Source organism: Zea mays, chromosome 5 (genome assembly GCF_902167145.1).
Source record: "Zea mays cultivar B73 chromosome 5, Zm-B73-REFERENCE-NAM-5.0, whole genome shotgun sequence".
Lineage (NCBI taxonomy): Eukaryota > Viridiplantae > Streptophyta > Magnoliopsida > Poales > Poaceae > Zea > Zea mays.
This window is the reverse complement of record NC_050100.1, coordinates 146,124,038-146,140,851: the sequence shown is the minus strand read 5'-3', so window position 1 is coordinate 146,140,851 and position 16,814 is coordinate 146,124,038. Positions and strand designations below refer to the sequence as shown.

General features: G+C 46.0%; 1 protein-coding gene across 1 annotated transcript; it reads left to right on the top strand.

Moving 5' to 3' along the window:
* The first annotated feature begins 13,931 nt into the window (after positions 1-13,931).
* On the top strand, positions 13,932-14,947 carry LOC103628520 (E3 ubiquitin-protein ligase EL5). Its single transcript, XM_008648706.3, has one exon. It carries the CDS (start codon positions 14,315-14,317, stop codon positions 14,945-14,947), a length of 633 nt encoding a protein of 210 aa, XP_008646928.1. The 5' UTR covers positions 13,932-14,314.
* Positions 14,948-16,814: the final 1,867 nt, after the last annotated feature.

Here is a 16,814-nt window from a genome sequence, read left to right as displayed (position 1 = left end):
TTCGTGAGCCCTTGATCATAAATTCAAAGCTCACAAAATTCCCGATTACTTCCTCGGGAGTCATTAGTGTATATCTTGGATTGCCACGAATTAATTGTACTTGAGTAGGGTTAAGGAAAATAAGTGATCTTAAAATAACCTTAACCACCTCGTGGTCATCCCATTTCTTGCTCCCGAGGTTGCACACTTGATTCACCAAGGTTTTGAGCTGGTTGTACATGTCTTGTGGCTCCTCCCCTTGGCGAAGACGGAAGCGACCGAGCTCCCCCTCGATCGTTTCCCGCTTGGTGATCTTGGTGAGTTCATCACCTTCGTGCGCGGTTTTGAGCACGTCCCAAACTTTCTTGGCGCTTTTTAATCCTTGCACCTTGTTGTACTCCTCCCTACTTAGAGAGGCGAGGAGTATTGTTGTGGCTTGGGAGTTGAAGTGCTCGATTTGGGCCACTTCATCCACATCATAGTCTTCATCCCCTACGGATGGTACCTGTACACCAAACTCAACAACATCCCATATACTTTTGTGGAGTGAGGTTAAATGAAATCGCATTAAATCACTCCACCTAGCATAATCTTCACCATCAAAAGTTGGTGGTGTGCCTAATGGGACGGAAAGTAAAGGTGTATGTTTAGAAATGCGAGGGTAGCGTAGGGGGATCTTACTAAACTTCTTGCGCTCATGGCGCTTAAAAGTTACGGAGGGCGCGTCGGAGCCAGAGGTAGATGGCGATGAGGTGTCGGTCTCGTAGTAGACCACCTTCCTCATCTTCTTTTTCTTGTCCCCACTCCGATGCGACTTGTGGGAGGAGGCTTTCTTCTCCTTCCCCTTTCCCTTTTTGCGGTACTCTTCCGATGAAGCTTTCCCGTGGCTTGTAGCGGGTTTGTCGCCGGTCTCCATCTCCTTCTTGGCGTGTTCTCCCGACATCACTTCGAGCGGTTAGGCTCTAATGAAGCACCGGGCTCTGATACCAATTGAAAGTCGCCTAGAGGGGGGGTGAATAGGGCAAAACTGAAATTTACAAAGTTAATCACAACTACAAGCCGGGTTAGCGTTAGAAATGTAATCGAGTCCGCGAGAGAGGGTGCAAAACAAATCGCAAGTGAATAAGAAGTGTGACACACGGATTTGTTTTACCGAGGTTCAGTTCTCGCAATCCTACTCCCCGTTGAGGTGGTCACAAAGACCGGGTCTCTTTCAACCCTTTCCCTCTCTCAAACGATCCCTCGGACCGAGTGAGCTTTCTCTTCTCAAATCAACCGGGAACAAAACTTCCCCGCAAGGGCCACCACACAATTGGTGCCTCTTGCCTTGGTTACAATTGAGTTGATCGCAAGAAAGAATCAAAGAAGAAAGCAATCCAAGCGCAAGAGCTCGAAAGAACACAAGCAAATCTCTCTCACTAATCACTAAGGCGTTGTGTGGAATTTGGAGAGGATTTGATCACTTGGGTGTGTCTAGAATTGAATGCTAGAGCTCTTGTAAGTGGTTGAAGTAGGAAAACTTGGATAACTTGAATGTGGGGTGGTTGGGGGTATTTATAACCCCAACCACCAAACTAGCCATTTGGTGGGGCTGTTTGTCGCATGGTGCACCGGACAGTCCGGTGCACACCGGACAGTGTCCGGTGCGCCAGCCACATCACCAGGCCGTTGGGTTTCGACCGTTGGAGCTCTGACTTCTGGGCCCGCCTTGATGTCCGGTGGCACACCGGACATGCACTGTAGAGTGTCCGGTGCGCCACTTCGCGCGTGCCTGACTTCTGCGCGCTCTGGCGCGCAATAAATGCTGTTGCAGGTGACCGTTGGCGCGAAGTAGCCGTTGCTCCGCTGGCTCACCGGACAGTCCGGTGCACACCGGACATGTCCGGTGAATTATAGCGGAGCGAATTCCCGAAGCTGGCGAGTTCCTGAGACGCCCTTCCTTGGAGCACCGGACACTGTCCGGTGTACACCGGACAGTCCGGTGAATTATAGCGAAGCGCCTCTGGATTTTCCCGAAGGTGAAGAGTTCAGCGTGAAGTCCCCTGGTGCACCGGACACTGTCAGGTGGCACACCGGACAGTCCGGTGCGCCAGACCAGGATACACTTCGGTTATCCCTTGCTTTCTTTGTTGAACCCAATTCTTAGTCTTTTTATTGGCTAAGTGTGAATCTTTGGCACCTGTATAACTTATATACTAGAGCAAACTAGTTAGTCCAATTATTTGTGTTGGGCAATTCAACCACCAAAATCAATTAGGAAATAGGTGTAAGCCTAATTCCCTTTCAGCAACTCTTGTCAGTCTATCCACAATTACCCAAATGGAGTCATACCCTGTAGGAGTGTGGGGTAGTCCAACAATGAAATCCATGCCAATTCCTTCCTATTTCCACTCAGGTATCTTAAGCGGATGAAGTAAACCAGCAGGTCTCTGATGCTCGGCTTTTACCCTCTAGCAAATGTCACATTCTGCCACATGTGCAGCAACATCCCTTTTCAATCCATACCACCAATACTTCTGCTTCAAGTCCTGGTACATCTTGGTACTACCCGGATGGATGGAATAAGCTGAATCATGTGTGTCTTTCAATATGGTTTCACAAATACTATCGATATCAGGGACACAAATCCGGTTCTTGAACCATATCGTGCCCTGCTCATCCTCTGTGATGTTTGGGCCTCTACCTTCAGTTATCAGATCTTTGATCCCCTAAATTTTAACATCACCGATCTGACCCTTGCGTATTTCTTGCTCTAAGGTAGGCTCTACCTCTATGGTAATCCCTTCAGTATGAGCAACTATCCCCAGATTGAGCTTCTCAAAATCTTCTGCTAACTCATCGGGTAACTAGGTTACAATAGCTGCGTGGACATGCTCCTTATGACTCAAGGCATCCACAACCAGATTCGCCTTGCCCGGATGATAATGAATTTCCAAGTCATAATCCTTGATGAGCTCCAACCAACGGCGTTGCCTAAGGTTGATATCCTTCTGAGTGAAGATGTATTTTAAGCTCTTGTGATCGGTGTATACTCGGCACTTGGTTCCCATAATATAGTGTCTCCAAATCTTAAGAGCATGCACAACGGCTGCCAGTTCTAAGTAATGAGTGGGGTGGTTTAACTCATGTTTCCACAACTGGCGAAACGCGTAGGCAATGACGTGTCCTTCTTGCATAAGCACACATCCCAAGCCCTAGCGACTTGCATCACAATATATATCAAAATTCTTCTGTAGATCTAGCATAACCAACACTAGAGCAGCCATCAATTTAAACCTCAGTTGATTGAAACTCACTTGGCATTCCCAGGTCCATTTAAACTCCTTGACCTTCTCTAACAGGGAGGCCATAGGCTTAGCAATCTTGGAGAACCCTTCAATGAATCGCCGGTAATAACCTGCGAGTCCCAGGAAACTCCGGACCTCCGAGACTGTACTTGGTATCTTCCAACCAACTATCGTTGTTACTTTAGCCAGATCCACAGAAATTGCTCCTTTGGAGATAAAATGCCCGAGGAATGTACTTCATCAAGCCAGAACTCACACTTGGTAAATTTGGCATAAAGCCGATTATCTCGTAACTTCTGTAGCACCATCCGCAGATGTTCCTCATGATCACTATCATTCTCGGAATAAATAAGAGTGTCGTCGATGAATACCATGACGAATTTATCGAGATACTCCATGAACACCTTGTTCATCAAATTCATGAAGTAGGCTGGTGCATTGGTTAAGCCAAACGACATGACTGTGAATTCATATAGACCATATCGGGTAGAGAAAGCCGTCTTGGAAATATCAGATGGCCTAATCTTCATTTGATGGTAGTCCAACCTAAGGTCAATTTTAGAGAACACCCTAGCACCTCTCATCTAATCAAACAAGTCATCGATACGAGGTAACAGGTACTTGTTCTTAATGGTGACATCATTAAGTGATCTATAGTCCACACACATCCGTTGCGAACCATCCTTCTTCTGTACAAACAGTACCGGTGCTCCCCAAGGTGAGGAACTCGGACGAATGTACCCTACTTCTTGCAACTCAGTTAATTGTTTCTTAAGTTCTTTTAACTCTTCCATTGACATCCTATATGGCCTTTTTGAAATGGGAGCAGTACCAGGTAAGAGATCAGTAACGAATTCGACTTCCCTATCTGGTGGCATTCCGGGTAACTCTTCAGGAAAGACATCTCGAAAGTCTCTAACAACTCGTATGTTTCTACCCACAAATTTTCCATCTACTAGAAATATGGCAGGTATGGTAGAGGCGGTTATGGTAATCTCAACTTCAAATCTTTCCCCTTTGGAACTGGTGAGTTCTATGGTTCCCTTAGCACAGTGTATAACTGCCTTAGCCTTCTTTAACTAGGACATACCGAGTATCAGATCTATACTGTTTTCTTCTATTACTATGAGTGTAGACCAAAATTCCCTTCCCATAATTGTCAGTGTTAATCTTTGTGTCTTATAGTTTGCTTCAACAGATCCTTTAGGTGTAATTACTACCATAGGTGTTTTCATATTTTGTAATGGTAATTCATTGGAGGTTGCAAATCGAGCAGACATAAACGAATGCGTAGCTCTAGAATCAAATAATAATGCTGCTGGAATTGCATTAATGTAAAACATACCGATAACGATGTCTGCACCGTCAGCAGTGGCCTCAGCCTTGACTTGATTAACCCTGGCAATGTTGAATCCCTTGCCAGGAGTTTGTTGCTTATTTTGAGCTGGTGCACTAGAATTCCCCACCGGACAAGCATTAGCATAATGCCCAATCTGACTGCACTGGAAGCATGTCAGGCATGTCTTCTGTTCTGTAGGCCACGCCGGGGTGCCAGTGGGGGCAGCCTGACGAGTGTGGGGTGTCTGTGGAATCCCCTGTGGAGCATACTGAGCTAGACGTGGTCCTCCTTCTGGATGAGCTGGTGTACCCTGGGGCGACACGTAGTGAGGACAAATACTGTTGCTACCTTGCCCCTGGGCAATGTCCTTCCTCTTCAAGTCTCCCAGTTGAACACGCTTGTGTTCAATAGCTAGAGCTTTATCAAGGAGTCTCTGAAATGATGGGAATGTATGAGCAACCAGTGCATACTGTAGTGGCCCATTAAGTCCTTCTATGAAGTGCTCTTGCTTTCTTTCATCAGCAGCCACCTCATCAGGAGCATATCTTGATAGCTGAATGAATTTGTCGCGGTACTCGCTAACTGACATGTTGCCTTGCTTCAATTACAGGAATTCCTTCTTTTAAATCTTCATCAGTCCAGCCGGAATGTGATAATTTCTGAATTGCATGGTAAATTCCGACCAAGTAATAGTGTCAGTAGCATCATGGGAAGCAACATAAGAATCCCACCAATCAGCAGCAGGACCAGTCAGACGACCAGAAGCGTAGAGAACCTTCTCTCGGTCAGAGCCTCGAGCAATGTTTAGCATTTTCTCCACTGACTTCAACCAATCATCAGAGTGTAGGGGATCTGGAGAGCTGGCGAACGTCGGTGGCTTGTGGCTCATGAACTCCCGGTGCTTGTCCCGGGGTGGAAGTGGTGGCAATCGGACTTGCTGCTGTTGCCCCTCCTCTCCTGACGTATCTCCTCTCTCTCTTGGCGTTCCAGCCGCATCTGTGCGTGCATATCCGCCATAGTATCAGTCATCTATTGCATTATCCGCATCTGGGCTGCAACTGCTGGATCAGCTCCGACTAGTGGAGGATTTGGAGGATTCGGAGGATTCATCTCGGCTTGCTGTTGTTGCTGTCTAAGTACCCTCCGATTGTGTGGATTGGGGGGTAGATCAATTCCTCCTCCGTTCCTGGTATTGACCATCTGGGTTAGAAATACATGGTAAGATATAATTGTAGAATAAACGAGTAATTACGAGGCACGTTACTATGGGGGATTTATTAGCTAAGTAGATTAGTGTGTCACCTACTAAAGTTAATACATTACCTTATGGTGGTACATGGTAAGATGCCCAACTATAATGTTTCAATCAACCAAAGAAGCAAATCAGACATTTATCATCAAAACAATCATCCAACATTTTTAAATAGGAAAATAATTTTAATTTTGTCTTGGGTCTCCTATCTCTTTAGAGGGTCATATATATAGGATTCCAAGGTGTGAAATCCAGCTTGTCTTAGAATAGAAAAGGTAAGAGTAATTAGAGTAGAACAGTAGAAGGTGAGGCATGATCAAGAAAAGAAAGAATCAGAGTAAGGTAAGTAGGTAAGGGTTTTGTCTAGGTTTCATCCTACAGTTAACTTTTCCTCTGATACCACTTTTGTCACACCCGGATTTAAGGGATAAAGCCGGACGCGTCTCATATGTGCGTCAAGGAAGAACAACACATATAATACAGATTGCATAGACATAAATGTCATAAATATCATAAATGTACTTATTACATAGCGGAAGTCTTACAAAATAAATGATAAAAATAAAGCGAACTAATTATTATTTCCCTAGCGCCACAAAGCTGACTCAGAGACGCCACCTAGATCAAGTCGAACTCCTCGTTGTGCAGCTCCTCTTCGACCACATGCTCTTCACCTGTGGGGGGTTAAATATTGCAAGAGTGAGCTCACAAAAGATCATAGCTCAACTAGTCGTGGGGAATAATGTGCATGAACTCACAAAAGGTGGGAGTTCATGTGAAGTGTAAGGCTGATCAATAAATAAAGGTTAAAGCTGGGCATTGCTTTTATAAGTTGGTCAAAATTTTATTAGCAGTTACTAAATGTAAGTAAATACCAAACCATAGTAATAGTAAGTCAAAATAATAATAAATCTCAATAAAATGCAAATGACAAATTGAATTTAATTCCATAAATTAATCATGTGAGTGTCCGAGCTGCTCATGACCGTGAGCACGACACATTTCCCTTTCAACCTTACTTGTATGAGTATACTATCATTCCTATTAAAACCTAGGTCCAAGATACCACAAGCCGCCCAGGCCATGATATTACAATGCCCCACATGTCCGGGTCCCGCCTAGATGTTTGTCTCATTTGACACCGTAGGTAGGAACAATTGAGACCAACATGAACCTCTGCTCATGAACAACCTAGAAATATTTTCTATTACTCCACTTAAAAATATATTTTCCAAATATTCCTGCACATTCAAATTTTGGAATATTCATTTTCTCTTTTCTCTTTCTAATTCCTGTGGATATGAAATCCAAAACTCCTCCATCCAAATTTGAATTTTGACAATACTTATTTCTAAATTCGTATCAAATTATTTTCTATCCAACCATGTCATCCACTAAGCATGGTTCATATTGTAGAAAGCCCCTAAAAATATAGGGTTGTTTGGTTTCCTGCCTAAGGCGTCACAACTTACCTATCTTTTCTGCCTAAGGTTAGTTCTTCAATCCGAACGACTAAGCTTAGGTAAGTTGTGGTGACTTAGGCAGGAAACCAAACAGACCATACTTGTCCCATGTGCCATCTATAATTTCCTATTTGAACTCCGATTTAGGTGATTTCTTCGCCACTATTATCATAATCACGAGCTCTACCCTACTAATTCATGTGCACCCAGCTATAAATACACCCTAAGGGATATCCTCTTACTCTTCGCACACTTAACACCCTAAGCTGAGGCAAACCCTAGCATACCCAGTTACTCTGCTCTGCGGACTACACTTTTAATGTTGATACACATCTAATATACCCTTTGGGTAAGAATCTCCACTTCGTCAACACAAACTCTACTCGAAACTCTATTCACCCATGTGCCACCATTCTTGACCATTGGTTTATGTGTTTGCTTTTTTGCGTTGTGTACTTATTGGAACATTCGTGCTGTCCCACAAAGGCTAGTTCTGCGAGTCTACATCAGGCGGTAAAGCCAAAAGAAAGTTCCACGAGCTCTCACCCTTTCCTTGGTTAAAGCAATGACAAGCTCACTGAATCCATGTGATGCATAAATTACCTATAGCTCAAACACAATCCCTTAACCTATTTTTAATACACATTATGTTATTTTGCTGCTAAGAGACATGATGATATAACCACCTAGTCTTAGAACATCGACGCGAAATAGGCTCCTTACAATTTGTGATTTGAGAAAAGGTGCGAATTTTGCAAATGAAACTTGGTTTCCAAAAAATAAAGTGAATGGTTATTATCACCGTCTACCATGAGTGGGATGTCGGGACTCTCTGGTCATGGGAGGGCCAAAAAAAGTTGGCTCAGTCTGTGCTGAGGGGATGCCTTTGTTGAAGATCCTCAAAAGCTAACTGGTATTAATAGTTTCACAATCTTTTCTAGAGTAATTAACTAGTATCAGCCGAAGGATGTCAATACAGGTAATTAGCCCCGTCCTTATAGTATAAAAGGAAGGGCTGGGGACCGATTGATGGGATCGATTGAGACACAACAAAACAACATGCATGCACACCCACTTCACTCACACCCCGTTCTCAGACCCAAAGGCCCATATATGAGCCACACCCCAAAAGCTAACTGGTATTAATAGTTTCACCCCTGATGCTAGGTCTGAATTCAAATGTTTGGAGGCAACCTCTGGTGGAAAAAACTATTTCTTCTTTTGGAAAGCTTCTTGTGTAGGAAGAGGATCATTACCCCACAGCTAGAGCTATAGTCAAAGATTGGTGTCTAGAGTTGAGGACATTCCTTAGTTCTTTGTCTTCACAAATGGAGTCAACTATGAAATTAATGGTTGGTTAGTGCATCATGACATCTCGCAGACCAATATGCTTGGAGTGGCAGTGAAAGGTTAATGATGCCTAAAATATGGTGAATTTGGCTTCTCTAAAAATTTCTCACAAAAATAAGTCCTAATTGCAAGCTTGACTTCATTGAGTACCTAATATGTGATAAAGAGTTTTACACCCTAATTTCTAACCCTATATTAGCATAACTATTTCTAGGGAAGTAAATGTTTGAACTAAATTGCTCAAATGTAAATGCATATAATAAAGAAATGGGTAGATGACTTCTTGATGTTCTATAGAGGTTTCAGAGAGTTGGCACTTCCCACTTATCTCGATTGGAACACCCTCACAAGGGTGTCACTCCCCTTGGGTCCATGCAAGTATCATGTACTCTCTACGAGATGGGTTCTTTGCCGCTCTGACATAATGAACCACTCACAACCGTGTACCATTACCAAGTAGAGTCACTCACAAGCTCTCTGAGTGATCACCTTACTCCTGGCTGCCACCTAGTCGTCTAGGTGATTCCAAACACCAAGAGTAACAAGCACTAAACTCTTACTTGACTGTGTTAAGTCTAATGAGAGTGGTGGTTTCACACAAGTCACTCTCTATGCACTAATAAGGTCGATAATCACATGATTATCACTTTTTTATCTCCTCACTTTGCAAAGGGTCTTCCACACCCTTAGGCCTTATCTGATTGCATCTGGATCGAAGAGGATTGAGGGGGATTAAATCCCCTTCTATTCAGTTTTGACTAGGGAGGGATTTAATCCCCTTCGATCTAGACACAACCAAACAAGCCCTTAAGTGGATGTTTGAGCTATTGAAAGGGAGCAAAACACATCAATAAGTTGACTTCAAATGGTATAACTATTCCAAAGGGTTGAAACTAATCGTTAACCCTACTCAACATTTTTGGGGCATCGACATGTCCGGTGCCTACTTTTCCACTACATCTGATATGTCATTGCCTATTCAATGACTAGTTTCTAAACTAGCCAATACTGTATATAACATATGATATCAGCACTAACAACCATATGACATGTTTTATGAGTACAGTCCTCAAATGCAAAATTATAGACCTGTCAGGGACCATAATTAGGGGTACCCCCAAGACTCCTAATCTCAGCTGGTAACCCCCATCAGCACAAAGCTGTAAAGGCCTGATGGGTGCGATTAAGGTCAATGCTTAGTCCACTCAAGGGACACGATCTCGCCTCACCCGAGCCCAGCCTCGGGCAAAGGCAGCCGACCCCGGAGGATTCACGTCTCGCCCGAGGGCCCCCTCAAGCAACGGACACACAGGCCCAGTCTTCGCAGAGAAGCAACCTTGGCCAGATCGCCACGCCAACCGACCATATCGTAGGAGCATTTAATGCAAGGATTGCCTGACACCTTATTCTGACGCGCACTCTTCAGTCGACAGAGCCGAAGTGACCGCGGTCACTTCGCCGCTCCACTGACCGACCTGACAAGAAAACAACGCCGCCTGCGTCACTCCGACTGCTGTGCCACTCGACAAAGTGAGGCTGACAGCAGCCAAGTCCGGCCTCGGGCGCCATAGGAAGCTCCGCCTCGCCCGACCCCAGGGCTCGGCCCCCATCTCGGCCTCGGAAGATGGACTTTGCCTCGCCCGACCCCAGGGCTCGGACTCAGCGTTGGCCCCGGAAGACGATGAACTCCGCCTCGCCCGACCCCAGGGCTCGGACTCAGCCTTGGCTCTGGAAGACGACGAACTCCACCTCGCCCGACCCCAGGGCTCGGACTCAGCCTTGGCTCCGAAAGACGATGAACTCCGCCTCGCCCGAGCCTAGGGCTCGGACTCAGCCTCGGCCTCGGAAGACGGACTCGACCTCGGCCTCGGAGGAGCCTCCACCTCGCCCGACCTAGGGCTCGGACCGACCACGTCGCAGGAGGGGCCATCATTACCCTACCCCTAGCTAGCTCAGGCTACGGGGAACAAGACCGGCGTCCCATCTGGCTCGTCCCGGTAAACAAATAATGGTGGCGCCCCAAGTGCTCCATGACGACGGCGGCTCTCAGCCCCTTACAGAAGCAAGGAGACGTCAGCAAGGACTCGACAGCCCCGACAGCTGTCCTTCCGCAAGGCTCCAGCACTCCTCCGACGGCCACGACATCACATGAACAGGGTGCCAAAACCTCAACTGCAAGCGCACCCGACCTGAGCGCAGGGCAACACGAAGGCCGCGGGTTTCCCCTTTGCCTGTTTCCTTCCCTCCTTCGTGCTCCGTCTCGCGCCGACCCATCTGGGCTGGGACACGCGGCGATAATTTACTCGTCGGTCCAGGGACCCCCCGGGGTCGAAACGCCGACAAGACCTTTCTTGGTACTCTGATGCTATGTTCTGTGAGTGCAAGGCCTCTAAGCAAAATTTACATGATCTCTAGGTGCCTTATCCGGTGCTCTCTCAATATATAAAAGTTTGCATGTGATAGCAACGACATCGTGGTACTATGAAGCTTGCTGGTCTATAGACAATGTCGAGCAGTTCATCCATATGGTCACCCCAAAAATTGTTTTGCACTATAGGCTACATTGTTTATAGAGTGAAGTTTGAGTTTAGGTATGAAGATGGGTAAGCTGTTGGAAATAGCCTTAGCACCAGAACTGAGAACCTCATCATTCGCAGTTTGCACAAGTCCTAATCAATCGGGATCCACTGCTTGCGGATTTTGGTGAAGTAGTGATTAATAAGATATGACCCGATATACATGTGAGACCGACAGCAACTATATACATAATACTAACTCCGTTCTCGAATATTTGTCGCTCACAAGTTCATTTTTGGACTAAACCGTGACAAATAAAAAAGAACAGAGAAAATAGTATTTTTATGTATACGATGTATTTGCTAAAAAACCGGATCGCATCAAGGTTGCAAATTTTACAATTGCTACAGAAATACTAAACTATATCAATCAAATTATATATTTTTTGGATGATATATCCTAAATTAAATTTCTAGATCTGTCTCTGGTCTAGCATGAGCTCCGATACTAAGGAGGTGTTTGGTTTCTAGGGACTAATTTTTAGTCCCTTCATTTTATTTTATTCAGTCCCTAAATTACCAAATTGTAGTTTCCGTATTTGGTAATTTAAAGACTAAAATGAAATAAAATGGAGAGACTAAAAATTAGTAGCTAGAAATCAAACACCTTCTAATTTGTTAGCACTCGCGGAAAATTAGAATGGGGATTCGAGATGTACAGAGAGAGTGAGGGTAGTTTAGACAAAGACAGATTAGCTAGTATGCAAGGATTTTAGTACCCCTTCAAAGATGACAGGTATACTTCTACTAATATTACGTCTTCTCTTCCATCGGCTCTTAAAAGTATCTCCAACAACTTCAAGTTTATTAGCTCCCAATACTTTTTTTTGATTGTGAGCTCTCTAACAACATTTTAGATTTAAAAAAGACTCTTCTCCAATGGTTTCCTAAATATCTCCTACATACACTATATCTCTTCTCCTTCTTTTCGCCATCTCCCTATGATATCTCTTCCGCGGGAGTGCCAGTATCTTAGGGGTGATTGGTTCCGTGCGGCGGATGCGCCCGGCTCACGCCCGCCTGGCTTGGTAGAGATCCTCGCCTCGTCCCGTCTCCGTGCATGCAGGCAAATGGTGGAAAAGGTGCCTTGGTTGCACATTGACGTGCAGGCCGCGCTGGTGCAGTACAGGTAACCAATCACTCGCCTAGGCACGGTCAACGTGCGTGGTGGTCCTAGTTACTGTTGGCTAGCCAGCCAATCACGCAGTTAGTGATTGTTTCCGCCATTGAAGACGCCGACGGCGAGACAAAAGCAAGCATCTCCTGCACGTCCTATGGCTCATTCCCTAGGAACTTACACGAGCGTGACGCATGATCTAGTTCTTGCTGGAGGCGAGCATGACGTAGAAGCTGGTTCTCACTTGGGGCGACCTTCATGCCCATTCACCCTGTTCACTCTCGAATCGGCGGTATTTACTTCTAATAGTTTTCTAGAACTATAGGCTATCCTCACAAACCAATAAAAGTTTTTTTATGCGTACTTTGTCCTCACTCATACGTACCCAAGAAGACTTCTCGGTCTACACCTATCCCAAGATTGCGCTAGGCCAAACATGTTTAATCCAGAGGTTCTTTCGAGACATGCTTCAAAAAAACCTTGTTATGAGCACTGTATTAATTATATTAAGCCTTGGTCTAGGATATCACCATCCACTGAGGTCAGGATATCATAAATTCACAATCCACCCCATTAGAAGATCGACGTCCTCATCGGTCCATCCAAGCCAAAAACCTCCCCATTGCCCACGTCTGTGTCCAGTGTCGTCATATGCCATGACATGTGACCACTCCGGGCCAACTTGCCCCATGCGCCATATGCCCGAACCCCTAGTCCACACACGCCCGTGAAACCGTGAGGGTCAGCGTTAATACCATTTGTAACACCTTATCCACTCTCGGACCAGCGATACTTACTCCTGGCAGCCCTCTAGGACCATATATCATCCCTATAGACCAACACGAGTATTTTGTGCGTAGTTTGTTCTCACTCATACGTATCCGAGAAGACTTTTCGGTCGGTTATCTATCTCAAGATTGATCTGGGCCAAACACGCTTAACCCAGAGGTTCTTTGTCCGAAAAAAGATGCACCTTTTGTTACGAGTACTCTTTTAATTATATTAAGCTTTAAATCAGGATATCATTATCCACTCGAGCCAAGATATCATAAGGGATGTGCGCGGACATACAGAAAAAGAGGATTGGGAGAAGAGAGTTCGGCGAAAACATTCGCAGCAAGGCCTATGTTTTACGTGCGCGGTATGGGGAGATAGAGCAGGGAGCTGTTGGGTGGCCGTTTTTGCTTTTTTCTCAAAAATAGAATTTAGGATTAGGTGTTTTAGGATATGTTGGAGATGCTCTAACTAACGAACATACGCCTTCCATCAGGCCTCTTGAGTGGTTAACCCAGTCCGGCCCAAATACACGCAGGCTTTTGTGGCACTGTGCCGAGGAGGCCTGCTTCCTGTTGCCCCTTCGAGGCCGTCACACCGTAGCCAGATCACGCACAGTCGCACAGTCCAGGCGCTGTCAAACTGAGAAATGCGATTTTGATGCAATAAACACATTGCGATATCTACTTGACCATTTAAAAAAAAAATCGAAACAAGTGAGAACAAGATACTAGATACATACACAATTCCAAAGAAGATACATACACAATTCCAAAGAAGATACACATGCATACGTAAATACATACGCAAACTAGAACAACAAACGCAACAAAAGAACGAGCAGTTGCAAATGCTCACATCGTTTCCATCTCCACAGCTAAGCTGAAGCACTCGCAAAGTCCGCATCTAGCAATGACGGACAATGAGATGTGCTATGTCCAAGCACTTCAATTATTTACTGCCAACGAACGCCGCCCTTGATTGGATTCCCGTAAAATCGTCCGCTGCAAAGCTACCAAGGGATCTCTAGCTGCCTGCACGAGCTAGCAGCTAGCGACCGTAACAACAGTAAGACACATTATCGCCGCCACGTCAACCTCCATACGGGCTTCTTATTCTTATATATGTACAATATATATAGAGAGAAATCTCGACAGGATTCGGCGTACGGCCGGGCATGTCTGCGGACGAGCCTGACACCAGCTGCTACCGGTGGAGCCGCGACTTCGTCGTCGCGCACGCTATCTTCGCCAGCGGCTTAGTCACGGCTCCGGTGGCCGTCCTCCTCCTCGTCAACCGCCCACACTCAGGCCGTGCCATCTTCTTCGCCGCGTTCGCGGCATTGTGCACCGCCGTCAGCCTCGTCCTCTGCCTCCACTTCTACGCCGAGCTCAGGAGTCCGCCCTGGCCGCGCTGGCTCTCCGCGTCGTCGACGAGCGGCCCGCGGCAGGATGAGGAGGCATCAAGATCATATGTCGCCGGGGAAGGAACGACGACGCTGGCCATGTCGACGCACGCCCTCCGCCACCCGGAGCAGCTCGCGATTCACCGCGCGGAGGTGCATGCCGCCGTCCTCGCAGCGGGGCGCTTCTTCCCGAGCTACGACTCCGTGGGCGATAATGGCGTGGCGGCCGAGGACTGCGCGGTGTGCCTGGGAGAGGTGGAGACGGGAGAGTCGCTGCGGCAGCTGCCGGCGTGCCAGCACGTGTTCCACAGAGAGTGCATCGATCCGTGGCTACGAGCGCACGCCACTTGCCCGCTCTGCCGTTCCGGCGTTCTCCCACCGCACGTGTGTCACACCCGGTTTTAAAAGGCAAACCGAATGCGAACCATATACGTGTCAGGATCAGTTATTCACGTACACAGCAGTTACATAATATAGACATCATCACACAGTGCTCAAAATAGTATTACGAAGGGAAATAGTTGATTACATCATACGTTTGAGACGTCCATATAGTTCTTACAATAAATCAAAGTGCGGAAAAGAAACGTAGATAACCGCGGCCTTCACAGGCAGCCGACTGGGGGTTGCCGCTAACCCACACCTAAAACTCGTCGTAATCTTGGAACTCCTGGAAGTCTCCTTCCACAGCTTCATCTTCGCCTGAGCAGTGGTTGCAATGCTGACAACCTGGGGATGGGGGAGTTTGGTGTGTAGAGCAAGGGTGAGTACACATCAACATACTCAGCAAGTATCCTGTTTGGCTGTAGTGGACTAGCTTTATGTGGGGATAAGTCAAGCAGTTGCTTTTAGTTGGTCAGATTATTACTTACTAGTAGAAAGCCAAGTTTTAGCATTAACCCAAGTTATTAACCCGATGTACCCTTTCCAAACGGAAAGAATACCACTTACCAGCACCATAGTCATAACCAGAATCATCGATCTCATAACCACCTGTACCAAAGTATCTCTGATCAAGTACCACTAATCATTGGAGCTCCCTTGGCCGCTCATAACCATGAGCACGGCTGATATATCAGTTTTTCAAACACTCTGCAGAGGTTGTGCACTTTACCCACAAGCCGTGATTCCCATTCTGCCCGGAGAGAGCTACTCCCCATTGACCACTACCTAGGTGGCCTAGCAGGGCATCACTACGTAGCCTTTACAAAGATTCCTCGGGGCTGTAGCCACCCGTTAGGTTTCCTAAATGCACCGCACTCCTCCCCAAGGGGCGAACCCAAACTTGGCAGAGCGAGCCGCATACACCGAGCCTCATTGACGGCACGACGGCTAAGTGAACTACACCCCGGATCCTCTAATTATTCAGCTAAGGGCACCCCATTCTACCCTCATGGTTGCACTGTTTTCCCGGGCGGTCATCCATAGAACAGGTCCTTACGGAGAGGCACTCGAGAAACCGCTCGAGCCCCCTTGATGACCACAAGTACAACATCATAATAAGAGAAGGGAAAACAGCGTATCATAGATAATCTCATCATGTTCATTGATTAGAGTTAAGCAATAGCATAAAGCTAAACAGTAATAATCCAACCCAAATAGGTGAACAAGGACATGGATAACAAAAGCTAGTCAATCCTTAGGCATAAATGTGTAAAGCGGGAGGTGAATTAAATAATGAATAGGACATAGATAGGTCAAAGGACACTTGCCTCCACCAACCGACTGCTGCTCAGGGGCTTCTCCTGCGAGCTCCTCGGGCTCTTCGACCAGATCGTTCTCTATGCGATTGCAAGCACACATACATTCATCCATTCAAATTGGGAAACAAACAGTACATCATACAAGGGAATAAATAAAGTGAATATGCATCAAGTATGACATTCGATATCACATTCATTATGGTTAGAAAGAAACGGGAAAAGGTCTTGCGGGAGGGGTTAAAGCTTATGCACTAATGATTAGTTACAATTGGTTCTAACAAAAGAATTCAGTTATATGCACCAATGGAAACCTAGTCATTTTTAGTTGATCAACATTGGACTGGATAAACAATTAATTGTATGAATAGCTAGCATAACGAAATTCTAAATTAAGTTTCCTATTCCAATAACATGAACAATGATTAACCTACCTAAAATAAAATAAGTAACAGTAATGAAAGAAAATAAATAAAAAAAATAAAATAATAAAAAAAGGGGGGGCGGTTGAACCGGCCAGGGGGCGGTTGAACCGGCCAGGGGCAGGGGCGGGGGCGGCCGAGCCGGCGGCG

Excerpts from the sequence above, each read along its gene's own strand:
- LOC103628520 (XM_008648706.3), top strand. The coding sequence starts at position 14,315 with ATGTCTGCGGACGAGCCTGACACCAGCTGCTACCGGTGGAGCCGCGAC.